The sequence below is a fragment of the Aquarana catesbeiana genome, linkage group LG07 (assembly GCF_042186555.1).
Source record: "Aquarana catesbeiana isolate 2022-GZ linkage group LG07, ASM4218655v1, whole genome shotgun sequence".
NCBI classification, from domain to species: Eukaryota; Metazoa; Chordata; class Amphibia; order Anura; family Ranidae; genus Aquarana; species Aquarana catesbeiana.
The window spans coordinates 219,523,910-219,539,144 of NC_133330.1; the positions used below are offsets into that span (position 1 = coordinate 219,523,910).

At 40.9% G+C, this 15,235-nt stretch overlaps 1 protein-coding gene across 3 annotated transcripts in view; it reads right to left on the minus strand.

The window, feature by feature from the left end:
- AXDND1 (axonemal dynein light chain domain containing 1) overlaps nt 1-15,235 on the minus strand; it is a 199,763-nt gene that overhangs the window by 119,516 nt on the left and 65,012 nt on the right. For all 3 annotated transcript variants that reach the window (XM_073593064.1, XM_073593063.1, XM_073593065.1), the window contains exons 9-10: nt 14,005-14,145; nt 2,017-2,121 (exon numbers count right to left, since the gene is read on the minus strand). In XM_073593064.1, the coding sequence (XP_073449165.1) occupies nt 2,017-2,121; nt 14,005-14,145 (246 nt within the window). The remainder of the gene's footprint in view (nt 1-2,016; nt 2,122-14,004; nt 14,146-15,235) is intronic.

Below are 15,235 nucleotides of genomic sequence, written 5' to 3' on the forward strand. Positions count from 1 at the left end.
CTGATAGAGGGCACTGATGGACACTGATAGAGGACTCTGATGGACACTGATAGAGGACTCTGATGGGCACTGATAGGGGGCAGTGATAAGATTTACTGATGAGCACTGAAGGGGAGGCACTGATAGGGGACACCGATGGGAGGCACTGATAGGGGACACCGATGGGAGGCACTGACAGGGGACACCGATGATAGGCACTGTTAGGGGACACCGATGGGAGGCACTGATAGGGGACACCGATGGGAGGCACTGATAGGATTTACTGATGGGCACTGAAGGGAGGCACTGATAGGGGCACTGAGAAGGCACTAGGGGGCACTGATAGGGGACACTGATGGGAGGCATTGGTGGGCAATGATAGGAGGCACTGATGGGGGGCACTGAGAAGGCACTAGGGGGCACTGATAAGGGGCACTGATGGGAGGCACTGATAGGATTTACTGATGAGCACTGATAGGGGGCACCAATGGGAGGCACCAAAGGGATTTACTGATGAGCACTGAAGGGAGGCACTGATAGGGGGCACTGAGAAGGCACTAGGGGGCACTGATAAGAGGCACTGATGAGCACTGAAGGGGGGCACTGATAGGGGCACTGATAGGCTGCACTGATAGGAGGCATTGATGAGCACTGATAGGCAGAACTCATAGGCTGCACGGATGGGCACTGAGGAACACTGATAGGCAGAACTAAGGCAGTATTGATGGGCACTGATGGGCAGTTTTGAAGAGTACCGATAGGTGGCACGGATGGATGCTGCAATAATGAGCACTAATAGGTGGTGCTGATAGGCAGATTTGATGGGCACTAATAGGCAGCATTAATCGGCATTGATGGGCACCAATAGGCGGCATTGATGGACACTGATACATGGCACTGATGATTGGGGCACTGATTATCAGTGTAAACAATTTACTGACATTCTTGATAGTTAATGGCAGTCCTTTCCTCACACAGACACAGCGCTGGAGGAAAGGGCTGCGGATAACCGGCAAGTCTGTTTACATGTGATCAGCTGACATCACATGGTAAAGGGCCACTGTGATTGCGCTGGATGCACGTCCCAGGGGGCATGCCGGAAGCACGGTTTTGGGAGGATGTCCATGGATACCCTCCCAAAATTGGAAGCCTGGAGCTCGGATGGAAGGGGGGGCCCATCATTGTTTCTTGCACCGGGGCCCTGAGGATTCTAGTTATGCCTCTGACTGTACATGTGTCTTCTTAAGGAGGGGGACTCACCGTGTTTGGAGGAAGAAAAATGCACAGTATTATATACACTGTGGGTATATACAGTAACTCAAAAAAGTGAGTACACCCCTCACATTTTTGTAAATATTTCATTATATCTTTTCATGTGACAACACTGAAGAAATTACACTTTGCTACAATGTAAAGTAGTGAGTGTGCAGCTTGTATAACAGTGTTTGCTGTCCCCTCAAAATAACTCCGTTAAAGGTGATGGACTGGCCAAGCATGTCTCCAGACCTAAACCCTAATGAGCATCTGTGGGGCATCCTCAAATGGAAGGTGGAGGAGCGCAAGGTCCACCACCAGCTCCGTGATGTCGTGATGGAGGAGTGGAAGAGGACTCCAGTGGCAACCTGTGAAGCTCTGGTGAACTCCATGCCCAAGAGGGTTAAGGATGTGCTGGAAAATAATGGTGGCCAGACAAAATATTGACACTTTGGGCTCAATTTGGACATTATCACTTAGGGGTGTACTCACTTTAGTTGCCAGCGGTTTAGACGTTAATGGCTGTGTGGGGAGTTTTTTTGAGGGGACAGCAAATTTACATTGTTATACAAGCTATACACTCACTACTTTACATTGTAGCAAAGTGTCATTTCTTCAGTGTTGTCACATGAAAAGATGTAATAAAACATTTACAAAATGTTAGGGGTGTACTCAATTTTGTGAGCTACTGTATATTATATATATTGGATATTTATGTTAGTGCCACAAATCCACATTGCCACATAGTCCACACATTGTGGTGTGACTGTCATTAATTCTTACTTGGCATTCTTCTTTGCACTCTTTAAGGCTTTAGCCAGTTCTGCTTGTGCTTGTTTGGCTTCTTTGCTAACGCGCAGATCATGCTCCCTCACTTGATGCAACTCACTAGAATGTACACAAGTAACAAATGAGTAAAATAATTTCCAAACCTATTTAAAAAAATAAGAGGTCAAATAAAAGTATTCTGAGTATCTAACAATTAATACAAATTAATAATCTGTAATACATTAAACGTGCACTAATGATTTACTGACTAAAGCAAGTATTCTAATTCGTACACACGATCTGATTTTCCGACAACAAATGTTCAATGGGAGCTTGTTGTCGGAAATTCCAACCGTGTGTAGGCTCCATCGGACATTTTACGGCGGAATTTCCGACAAACATAATTTGAGATCTGGATCTCAAATTTTCAGACAACAAAATCTGTTCTCGTAAATTCCGATCGTGTATACACAATTCCGACGCACAAAGTTCCACGCATGCTCTGAATCAAGTATGAGACGGAAGCGCTCGCTCTGGTAAAACTAGCGTTTGTAATGGAGATAGCACATTCGTCACGCTGCAAATTTTAAAATCTTTTAATGCAGTGCATTCTCTTCTTCTTTATAATGCTAGAATAATGAAGTTGTTTTGCTGCTGATATTCACACAGAGTTCTGACAAACTGATTTCTTTATTATTTTTCGTGATCTCATGAATAATTTTTTTTTTTCGTCAGATCTCCATAATAATGTTTCGAATTTTTGTTCATATATATATATATATATATATATATATATATATATATATATATATACATATATATATATACATACATATATATATATATATATACATACATACATACATATATATATATATATATATATATATATATATATATATATATATATATATATATATATATATATATAAATATATATATATATATATATACATATTTTTTTTTTTTTTTAATCCAAATCTCCTATTTTTTTTTTTTTTTTTTTTATAGTGATCTCCATAATTGGTTCTTTCGTTTTGTGTCCACAACACCATTATTATCTTGTATTTTTTAAAGCGGGATTCCGTCATAAACACACACAGTTCCCATAACACACTGCGCCCCATTCCCCAGAAGACAGCGCGGGAAGCAGAAGACTGAAGATCACCGTGGTGTAGGAAGAGGCAGATTAGGAAGACTGCCTAGCAACAGCCATTTCGCGTAAGTAAAACATTTTTTTTCTTTTCCTCCATTTTTTTAGGTATTTTTTGGTGCATTTTTTTTTCAGGGTGGAGCTCCACTTTAACCTCAAGGAGGTTGGTGTTGGTGTCCCTTGTTAATTTGGCATTGTATTTTTGAAATGTACCTGCCTACTCACAAACAAACTGTCATTTTTGAAGTAAAACACATAGGCAAGTATTTGTGAAAAATAAATAGCCATTTATTACGGGTCATAACAAAATAAAGAGGAAGGCAACGCTGGAGAAACTGGTGAATTTGCGAAGCCTTTGTACCCAAGGGCAGACATCAATTATTTTACAGTCAAAATTGGTGGCCTGAGGAGTCCTTATAGTGAGCACAATCCGGTCCAGGACTACAAGAGATCAGGAACAGCAGCAGATGACATATCTGTCCCCAGGCTGTGGTCTTACCACAGCCTGCGTCTTTTGTCAGACCAGACTAAACCCAGGCCATCACTTTGTCTTCCTTCCACGCTTGCTTCCAGGCTGTGGATCTGGTGTTGTAGTTGTGGCAGGAGGAGGAGGACCATGGTTGAACTCACAAACGTGGCTTTGGCTTGCGAGTTCACCCCTCAACCCCTCATTTAGGGCTTGTAAGATAACTTCCTCACATAAGAGGCGTTGTCCCTCCTCCATTTCCTGCATTTTGCAGGCTGCCATGTAGGCATAGTCGTCTTGATTATTAGGGGGGTTCTGAGGGCCGCAGTAGCCTTCCGAAATAGGTCAAGTGCTGCCCTCCTTCACTTAGGATGGCACTAAGAGTTGTGTCTCACTAATACAGGAGATGTCTTACTGGCCAGACCACCAGGAGATAACAGAGGGGGAAAAAAGACGAATGTAGCCACTACATCTAATGATTGCTGCAGCGAGTGAAAATATCAACCTTCCATTCATCATCTGCAAAGGGCCCAGGCTGGGTCGCAAGCCATCTGCCTTTACTGCTTGCGATTTGGTAAGCACATTCTACAGCTACGGTGGTCGGGCTTCTCACTTTGTTTTTATGTGCACATCATGGTGTTTGCTGCAATCTAAGTGCCCCTATTGGATGCCCAGACATACTACACTATGGCCAGTTCTCTTGTCTTCTCTTTTTTTGGTTTATATACTGAGGGAACGGTGATCTGAGCCTGGAGTGAGCGGGATTATTAACTACACCTAAAAGGCCCTGGCTGGGTTGTAAGCCATCTGCTCATACTGCTTGCTGTTCGGTAAGCTCAATCTACAGCTACGGTGGTTGGGCACTTCACCTTGCCTATGTGTGCACATTATGGTGTTTGCAAGATCCTAAGTGCTTCTGTTGGATGCTCATAGATAAAGCCTTTTGGACACTTCTTTTTTAGCGCAGCTTCTGTTTTATTATATCGGACTTTTGTTGTCGCACTGCATGCTGCTGCTTTTTATTGTTTGATTCAAGGATATATCTTTTCTAGTGTGTTTTTTTTTCTCTATTTATCATTAATTATTTGACTAGAAATATGTTGAACAAGGCTATACCTCGCTCAAGCTGGGCTCCTCCACTTCTTCCTGGCTGGAAGGCCCAGTGTGGACGTCGGAAGCCTCAGCTGAGGTGGAAGGAAGCCTTGAAGGAAGACACGAGAGTGCTGGCCTGGGTTCAGTCTGGCCTGCCAGAAAATGAAGTCTGTCATAGTACCACAGCCTGGGTACATAAATGTCATCTGCTGCAGCTCCTGATCTCTGGGAATCCTGGACCTTCTTGCGCTCCCTATTATAAGTGCTCCTCATGCCACCAATTAGGGCCTTCAAATAGGGGATGTCTGCCGTGGGGATCACCGGCTTAACAATTCCAGCAATTGATCCAGCGCTGCCTTCCTCTTTGTCTTATTGTTATAAAAGGGGTGGTTTACCTGCCACAGACAGGGCAGCTCCCTGTACATATCAATGAATATGGGGATAAAGTCCTGATCATTCAATAGATCCATTTTCTCTGCAAGACACAACACAAGACAAACCCTGATGTCAGGCTAAACTCTCCTAATCTTGTCCCAATATAGGCCTCAATCTATAAGCAGTATAGGCCACTGATGCGCCAAGTTAAAATCGTACCTTTGTTCTAACGATCAGCGCTTCCGATACTCCTTCCTCCTCTCACAGATCGTACGTACAACGCATGCGTGTTACGCTTTATATACACTGCGCACAGATGAAACTCCGCCTGCCCCTGACGTTCTTTCTAGTCTATTCCCCGCCCCTTGTCTTTTGGCCAGGTGGGAGAGCACATGGCGGAGAAAGAGCAAGTGCATGCCGAGGAAAGCAGCAATGACGAAAGCCCGGAGCCACGAACGTCCCGATCCCGGAGGAGATTTAAAGCCTCAAATATGTCCTTTATAGAGATGGTGGACATCTTTAAGAGTGCTGACTATGATGGGAAGCATGGACCTTATCCAGACCCAAGTGTCAGAAAGGCCAAGATCATGGCTAAAGTTGTAAAAAGTCTGCACAGGAATTTTGGGGTACGACGATCCAAGGATCAATTGAGGAAATGCTGGTCAGACCTGAAATTGAGGGAGCAGGATCAGTACAGAAAGATCAAGAGAGTTCTTCAAAAAAGTAAGTAGTTGTCGTGTGTTCCTATTATTATTATTACTTGCATGCTGCTCCATGTGCTTTTCTTTACTGTTGTACAGTTTAAAATGGCAACTTTCAGGTTTGTGGGCACAGTAATCGTTCATAGTAAACATCGTTCGTTCATCCACTAATACGATGTTTTTGGCAGGTCCAGGTTAACTACATTTGTTCAGGCCTATTTGTATTAAAAGTAGTTTATGACATTGTTGTCTAGATGGGTTTGTACTGGAATGAAATGCAAACTTGATTCAGTGTAAGGAGAGGACACTCAGCAGCTGTTTACACATCTGGACGCAAGAGCATTAGTGTGGGATACCAGAACAAACTTTTTAGGGTGTCCCACACAGGTGCTCCAGTGGATACTAGGCGTGTCTCCATGTGTGAAAATTGTACAAAAAAGGTAAGTATTCCAGCTTTAGAAAGGGAACAAAATAATGTCTTCAGCTTGGAACTCTGCCAAAAAAAAAGACAATTGTACGACACTTCCAAGCAATGTTTCATATTACTATTTCTGGCCTCAAATATCTGTGTGCTAAGTATACCTTTTTTTTATTCACATAGGGGAGAAAAGACTCGGGACATCTGAGGACACCAGGGACCCCCCACCTCCGAAAGAAAATCAAATCCCCACACCACAACCAGAAGATGTGGAGGAAGGAGAGGTTTATGAAGTGGGTGAAATAGTGACCACAACAGGTGAGTGTCTGAGACCACAGCTTCAGGTAACAGATGTATGCCTGCATTTTTATAATACATGGTGCGTTTTTTAATTTTAGGTGATGTGGATGTTGTGGAAGAAGATTCACATTTCACAAGTGCAAGTGCACACGTCCTCATCGGGGAGATCATGGTGTGCAATCGTGATTTACAAAAGATCAAGGAAGACGTCAATGATGTGGAAAAAAGACTCAAAAACATCATTGGTGTTTTAGGCAGAATCTAAAAAACACAAAATTCTTCTAGTTTATTTTTATTTTTAGTATTTTCACACATTTAAAATATTTTTTAGAAAGCTAAATTTTGAAGATGCACACAGTGTGTCAACATGTGCTATTTGCCATTCCAGGATATCAAGGTACGCGTTTTGGGGGTGCAATCCCTTCCTCGCAAATAAAGTAGATGAGAGGAAGGGGTTGCACCCCCGAAACACGTCCATTGATCCCCGATAATGGGAGCTAGCACATGTTGACATTAGGCATGGGATCAGGAGGGAAATCCCCATTTTGACTCTCAATTTGTGTGCATCTTCAAAATTTGGCTTTCACAGGGCTGACATCACCCCATCTGATGAAGGCAAGATCAACACAGTTTGGACATACTAATGTCTGATATTGCCTTCACTTTGTCAAAGTTGAACTTTGTAAGTTCCTGAGTTGTGTATTGTTTTATGATTTTAAATATGCCTGTTTTAACACAAAAAAAGGCTATTTGTACTGTCAAAAACAAAAATTTTATTACTAAAATATGTTGGTTTGTTCAAAAAACATTTTCTAACGCACATGTGAATGTGCACAGAGTAAAAAGTTTTCTACTCAACAAAGTGTGGCTTCTTCTTTCAATGCTCAATATCATTTTTTGGACTAAGTTGGTGTTTACACTGAAATGGGGTTATTTACTAAAGGCAAATCCACTTTCCACTACAAGTGCACTTTCAGTGCAGTTTCAAGTGCAGTTTCAAGTGCACTTTTGCAGTGCACTTGTATTGCAAAGTGGATTTTCCTTTAGTAAATAACTCCCACGGTGCTTTATAATTTGCCACAATCATGCCATTTTCGTGACTCTGCAAAATTCATTTATGGTGCTGAAAATAATGTATATTTTTAACAGTAATGCATTACATACATTAACAACAAAAACAAGGTGTGTGTGTAACAGACCCACAACATAATAATAGTTTGCTGAAGAAGAGATTGTCACCTCATGTAGCAAATAAATTACGTTTTCACTATTGAAGAAAATGCCAAAAAAAAGAAAAAAAGCCCATTGGAGAACCTAGGAGACAGCTAAAAGAAACACAAGCAGTAAATCAAAGGAAATATTATTTCAGTTTAAATAAAAAAATGTATTTTTAAAATGTTTATTAAACATTTTCTGGCATATCAATGGCCCCCCTACCCGCAAAGTACTCCATATATTTAGATGGACCTCGCGTGCGCTTTGGGGGGGCAAGCACTGAAAATCAGATACGAACCCACAAGCACAAACTGAAGAGCAGTAACGATCAGAAAAGCACGAGGCTAAAAAGCGCAAATCGTCTCTCACTAAACTTCTACTAACACGAGATTAGCAGAAGGAGCCCAGAGGGTGGCGCACTTGGTATTGAACTTCCCTTTTCTAGTGCCGTTGTACGTGTTGTACGTCACCGCGTTCTTGATGTTCGGAATTTCCGACAAGATTTGTGTGACCGTATGTATGCAAGACAAGTTTGAGCCAACATCCGGCGGAAAAAAACATGGATTTTGTTGTCGGAATGTGCGATCGTGTGTACGCGGCATAAGAGTGATCAGAATTCTTGATCTGCAAACATTTGCTGGGTCAGTGAAACAAAGAGTACAGAAGCCTTTGGATCTAAATGACAGCCAGACTCTCCATCGAAACATGTAGAAAAAGGCTGAACAGCAAAGCTTGGTTTTGACACACTAGTGTCAGAGGTGGGGGAGACTGGACAGCAAGAAAGACTTAACTACTTAACTTGACTTTTGGTACTGCTCTTTAAAAGGTAACATTGCGATATAAAGTAGGCAATTAAAAAAGAAAAAGTCACGAAGGATTCTGTATCGAGAGAAAAATACCCATCTACATCATATACATCTAAATTAACTACACAGGAAAGTGACATACAGTTTGTGGTAAAGTTGATCAACCTGATACTTTACTTTAACCAGTATGTGGAGAATCACTGCAATCGCACAATTACTAAAAGTAATAACCATAAGGAATAATGCAAAGAAGCAAAGTGGGAAATGCTGAAAATGTTAATCAGATATTACCCTACAAAGACACCTAAAATCAAAGATAAAATAGACTGTTTGTAGGTATAACTCTTTTAATGCTGATTCAGAGTAATAAAAGCCAATCATCTAATTGGTAGTTGGGTCACCGTTTATGGTAAACCTCAGCAAACATCACTCCACAAAAGGTATTATTTTTAAAGTATTATTTCTCAACACATCTCACAGGATGCCAACTATGTGCAACTTCATACTTTGTCCTGGTAGTTTAGGCTCAGCAAACATACCTGTGAAAATGTAACTCCTCTGTAATCTACTATAGGTCTCCACTCTCCACAAGTCAGCTTCCCAATGGTTTTCCTCCAGTTTCTGTTTGCCAAGCACCAATGCTTACTCCAATAATCAAGTCAGATAAAAAAGGTTGCCACTAATTATTTGCTATTGTCCACTGGAACGAAATTGGTAGGGGCCGCTAAATGTGAAACCCTGTGTTGGTGAGAGTTAGGAAAGTGAAAAATATAAAATATATAAAAAAAAAAAAATTGGTAATATTAGGGTATAGAAGCACCAGCCTGTGACAAAAATGTTTAACTGACTCAATTAGTCCGCATGGCAAAGTGAATCTACTTAGATCAAAACACATAAACACACACATCAAACAGTCATCAAGATCAAATGTGAACGCAATCGTTCTGAGAATACCAAAAGAAAAAATTGCGTGATGTCACATATACATAAGTCCAAATCAAGATGAATCTTCTATAAATCTTCCAATCCTGGAAATAAATAGGGACCCCTTCACCGACTAGACCATCACCCAAATGTGCTCAATATAAGGATGGCAGCTTACCAGATGATGTTGACCTAATTACTGAAAGAAAGGTCAAATGGGCATTAGCAAGATTTTGCTTGCTGCCAATGTGGAGAGTGTGGACTGGATAATCCCCTCACTCCATCGGGGATCACGGACGGGATATGGAAAAGAGCGAGGAAAACCAAATAGTGTAATCCCATTTATTAAAAATGATAAAATACAAACAGAAAGCCAAATGGCTGCTTACATTGTTGGTACCATCGCCCGGCACTGAGGCTGAAAGCGTAGCCAGAGATGAATGAATGTCCCACAATGAGAGCTGGCGTGCGTTCCACCTACGACAGAGGACAACGAGAGGGACTGGATGTGATGTTGTAACTTGACCAAGTACCGCCTCGACGTACGTTTCGTTTAACACGTCATCAGGAAGCGTACCTGGTCACTGGATTGTTGTACTTAAATGTGTTGCTTTCATTAGTGTCAGAGGAGATCAATAGGATAATTAACAGCCTCAGTGCCAGTGATGAGCAGACAAAAAGGGCTTTGATTACCTATGCCATTAAATACAATAAAAATTAAACAAACAAGTTTAATAATACTAAAAGGTTGATCTGCCAACTTAGTTAAGATATTACCCATTAGGCAAGTGGATTACTATGAATATGAGTATTTAATCCAAGCAATAATGCAAAAATTATGTAAGCCATAATTAATTTAGAAAATATTTAATAAAAAATAAAAATTTAAAAATTAAAATTGAAAGTTAAAAACACGATGGTCAATATAATTATGGCAGGAAGTAATAAAGATAATTGGACTATTAATGCATTCCTTGGAGGAGCTTAATCATTAGTCAAAAAACAATTGAGGTCCAACTCTATATTTAGAACCTGGGGCTGCATAATACATAAACGAAATAGCCACTGGGTCTCATTTTGGGAAATGGCCTTCTTTAAATCAGTACCCCTCCAATGTTGGGTTATTCCGTCTATCCCATAAAGGTGAGTAGACGGGGATCCCTATCATGAAAAAGACGGAAATGTCGGGAAACACTATGGTTCAAAAAACCCTTGGAGATGTTCGCAACATGTTCATTAATCCGTACCCTTAATTCTCATGTAGTTATCCCAACATATTGAAGGGAGCAAGGGCACTCCAACACATAGGTTACATGATTGGAGTTGAAAGTTATCAAAGGTTTGATAGTGTATTCTTGTTGTGTAACATTAGATTGAAATTTAGTGATTTTCTTCCCCAGTCTTTTGTTGGTACACAATGCCTTATACCTAGTACAATAATAGAAGCCCGATCCATCAAGAAAAGTAGAGGGTTTTTTTGGAGGCTCCGGGACATTCAGAGCTATCATATTCCTCAACCCCGGTGCTCTTCTGTAAATAAATTTAGGTCTCAGGGGTAGAGTAGTTTGTAAATCTTTATCTTTTAGGAGTATAGGCCAAAACTTCTTGAACATTTTCTCTACACTCCTATACTGCCTGTGAAAACCTGAAACAAATGCTAAGTTTCCTTGGAAGGGAGTTTTTTCCTTAGTAGTCAATAATGCTTCCCTATCCATATTTAAAACTTGATTTTTAATTTTGATAAGATGTTCTTGGGAGTAACCCTTTTCACAAAATCTATCAGTGAGTATCTCAGCTTGTGTATGGTAATCAGTTAAGTTATCACAATTCCTCCTGATAGGCATGTTTTGGCCTTTTGGGACTGCTCCCAGCCATTGAGGGTGATGGCAACTCTTAATTGGCACAAAGCCATTTCTGTCAGTTGCCTTGAAAAATGTCCCTGTGCCAATTTTATTATCATTCTTAACCAGGGTGAGATAAATTGATGGTTTCCAAATTCCATTCAATTTGAGCCCATATCTGTTGTTCAGATACACTAGAAAAGTCTTTAGTTCCATCTCTGATCCATCCCACAATAGAATGACATAATCGATGTACCTTTTGTAATATATTAGTGCCTTGATGGGGGTTTTATAAATGGTTTCCCTTTCCCATTGATGTAACACTATATTAGCTACACTGGGTGCATAGCGTGCTCCCATCGCAACCCCTTTGATTTGGTTATAAAACCGGTTTAATGCCCAGAAATAATTGTTCCCCATGGCTTGTTGGAGTCCCTCCACAAAGGAAGGAAGTTGATTTGGGACTTTTTTAATTTGGATTCCTCTGTAAGAGCTGTTTTAACAGCAACAATTGGCATCTTGTTGCCTTATATTGGTGTAGAGTGACTCGATGTCAACAGTCACCAAAAATGTGTTAGTTGACAATTCAATGGTTTGAAATGATTTGATAAGTTTTTTTACCTCATCTTGAACCATGTTTTTTTTTTTAATTATGTTTAATTTTTATTGTATTTAATGGCATAGGTAATCAAAGCCCTTTTTGTCTGCTCATCACCGACACTGAGGCTGTTAATTATCCTATTGAGCTCCTCTGACACTATTGAAAGCAACACTATTTAAGTACAACCATCCAGTGACCAAGTACGCTTCCTGATGACGTGTTAAACTAAACATACGTCGAGGCGGTACTTGGTCACGTTACAACATCATATCCGGTCCCTCTGGTTGTCCTCTGTCATAGGTGGAATGCACACCAGCTCTCACTGCGGGACAGTCATTCATCTCTGGCTATGCTTTCAGCCTCAGTGCCGGGCGATGGCACCAACAATGTAAGCAGCCATTTAGCTTTCTGTTTGTATTTTATCATTTTTAATAAATGGGATTACACTATTTGGTTTTCCTCGCTCTTTTCCATATCCCGTCCATGATCCTCGATGGAGTGAGGGGATTATCCAATCCACACTCTCCACATTTGCAGCAAGCAAAATCTTGCTAATGCCCTTTTTTTTTCAGTAATTAGGTCAACATCATCTGGTAAGCTGTCACCCTTATATTGAGCACATTTGGGTGATGGTCTAAGCGGTTTTCTATTTATTTCCAGGATTGGAAGATCTATAGAAGATTCATCTTGGTTTGGACCTTTTAAGTATATGTGACATCAAGCATTTTTTTCTTTTGGTATTCTCAGAACGATTGCGTTCACACACTAGGCAATTTATCACGATCACATTCTTGATGACTGTTTGATGTGTGTGTTTATGTGCACAGGATTGCTGTTTTGATTTAAATAGATTCACATTGTTTGCCATGCGGACCAATTGAGTCAGTTAAACGTTTTTGTCACTGTTTAAATTGGCAGGCTGGTGCTTCTATACCCTAATATTACCAATTTTTATTTTTTATATTTTATATTTTTCACTTTCCTAACTCTCACCAACAGAGGGTTTCATATTTAGCGCCCCCTACCAATTTTGTTCCACTTGCACTAATGATTTATATCAATTAGTTTGGGGTTAGCAGCTTAGTTATATACATGTTTTAGCAATTTTTTTCACTTAAATTTGGCACAAGATACACTTTATTTTTTCACATTTTTTGCTATTCTCCACTGCCAACATCAGGAGTTATATGTAAATGAATGTATTTACAAATAATGTATTTTAACGTGTTTTTATATGGTCTATGCCCCTTCATCAAGGAATGTCATCTAACATGATATTTCTTAAATTTAAAGTGGATCACTGTGGGACTGAATTCCGACAGTCATGTTTACAAAGTTTTACAATGAACTGTGATTCAGGCACCAGATGACATGCTTTTTTTACTATGGATAAGTATAGAATCACAAGTATAGTGTACAGTTAGAAGCACCATCTATTTTTCTTTCATTTCTGATGAAGAAAATGTATATTTTTACATTTGCAGAAGAACAACTATTAATAATTGAAAAAACAGTAATAGGATTATCTGCATGAAGGATTTGGAGGTCCTCCCACTAAAGCCTAGTACACACTACTGCACCACACAAACTCACAGCTCAGGTCAGAGCTTCTGTACTAAAGATCTGATGTTAGCACAGCAATCTCCCCTGCTCTGCTATTGTTTTCTAAAAGGGGGACAGCCCCACCACAGAACACTCCAGGCAGCACTCTCAGAGAAGACATTTGCCTGGCAACATCCTATTGGCAGAATGTGTTCCGAAATACTGATTGGCATTCCCAAAAAAAAGATATTGAGAACACACAGAGGTTGTTGTTATGCTAATTTCTGGACTGCTATGTTGATACTGTATATATGGCTTTCACTTTCAAAAGTCACTGAGCTGTAGCAAGTATTCAGATGAGGATTGTAAACTTTATTCTGACTACACTAGCTGCATGCTAGCTTTGAGTCAGTAAATTGTAAAGAGATAAACAGAGATGACCAAGCATCTACTATTTTCAGAGGAAGTCAACAATGGAACTTCCATTTCCTCTGTGCACTGCTTTGCTTTACAATAATGTGGAATCCCCTTGTGTATAAACAGCTACAAAATATACCATTGTAGCTTACCTGGTCAGTTCTCCAATAGAATTCTTGAAATAAATGATCTCTTCTGTGAGACTTCGGTCCAGAGCTCGCTGAGCCAAGAGGTCATTGTACAGGCTTAGTACCTGGTGGGGGATCTTATCCAGTAACGATACATATCGTTGTCTACAAAAGCAATACACAAAATATCAGTGGGTTTATAAAAGTTTGTAAATATTGCTACATTACTCAACCTCAACTTCTCCCATAGGCAGAGGCATTGTGAGTTCATCTTCAGTTACCACCTTGGCAAATCAGAATTCATATTGTTATGCAATACCATACTAAAGGAGAGTTGGGATCGTAACAGGCATGTGCCGGCAGGGGCCAGCACAGAGGTGGGTGGAGATAAAAAGGGGCAGGTACCAAAGCAGAGTAGATGGGTTACAGTCAGGAAGGATAGAGGGGAAAGAGTCAGGGAGGCCGGTCCTGGGCTGGAACATCCCAATAAGTATGCCTCCTTGAGTGACATTGGTGAAAAAACAGTCAGGGACCAGCGCTGCTGGAGCTGAGTGACTCCCCTAGCTGCCAGGGGAATAACTCCTCCAGTGCGGTCAGAAGTAGAGCCAAGGGAAAGGAAAGAGATTCTGGTGGTAGGGGACTCAATTCTTAGAAGGGCAGAGAGGGCAATCTGTCACAAAGACCTGAAGTGCCAAACTGTATGTTGTCTACCGGGTGCTCGGGTTCGGCACATCACGGATCTGGTGGACAGATTACTGGGAGGGGCTGGGGAAGACCCGGCTGTCATGGTGGAAAATGGAGTGTCAGAGGAAAATGGAGTGTCCTAAAAAACAATTTTAGGGACTTAGGAGCTAAATTGAGGAAAAGGACCTCCAAGGTAGTATTCTCAGAAATACCACTGGTACCTCGAGCCACACCAGAAAGGCAGAGGGAGATTAGGGAAGTAAACAAGTGGCTGAGGAGCTGGTGTAGAAAGGAGGGGTTTGGGTTCCTTGAGAACTGGGGCGACTTCTCAGTCAGTTACCAGCTCTATAGAAGGGACGGACTGCACCTAAATGAGGAAGGTGCAGATCTGCTGGGAGTGAAGATGGCTGAAAAGTTAGAGGGGCTTTTAACTGCTTCAGCCATGGACCATTTGGCTGGCCAAAGACCAGAGCACTTTTTGGGATTCCGAACTGCGTCGCTTTAACTGAAAATTGCGCGGTCGTGCAACGTGGCTCCAAAACACAATTCACGTCCTTTTTTTCCCACAAAT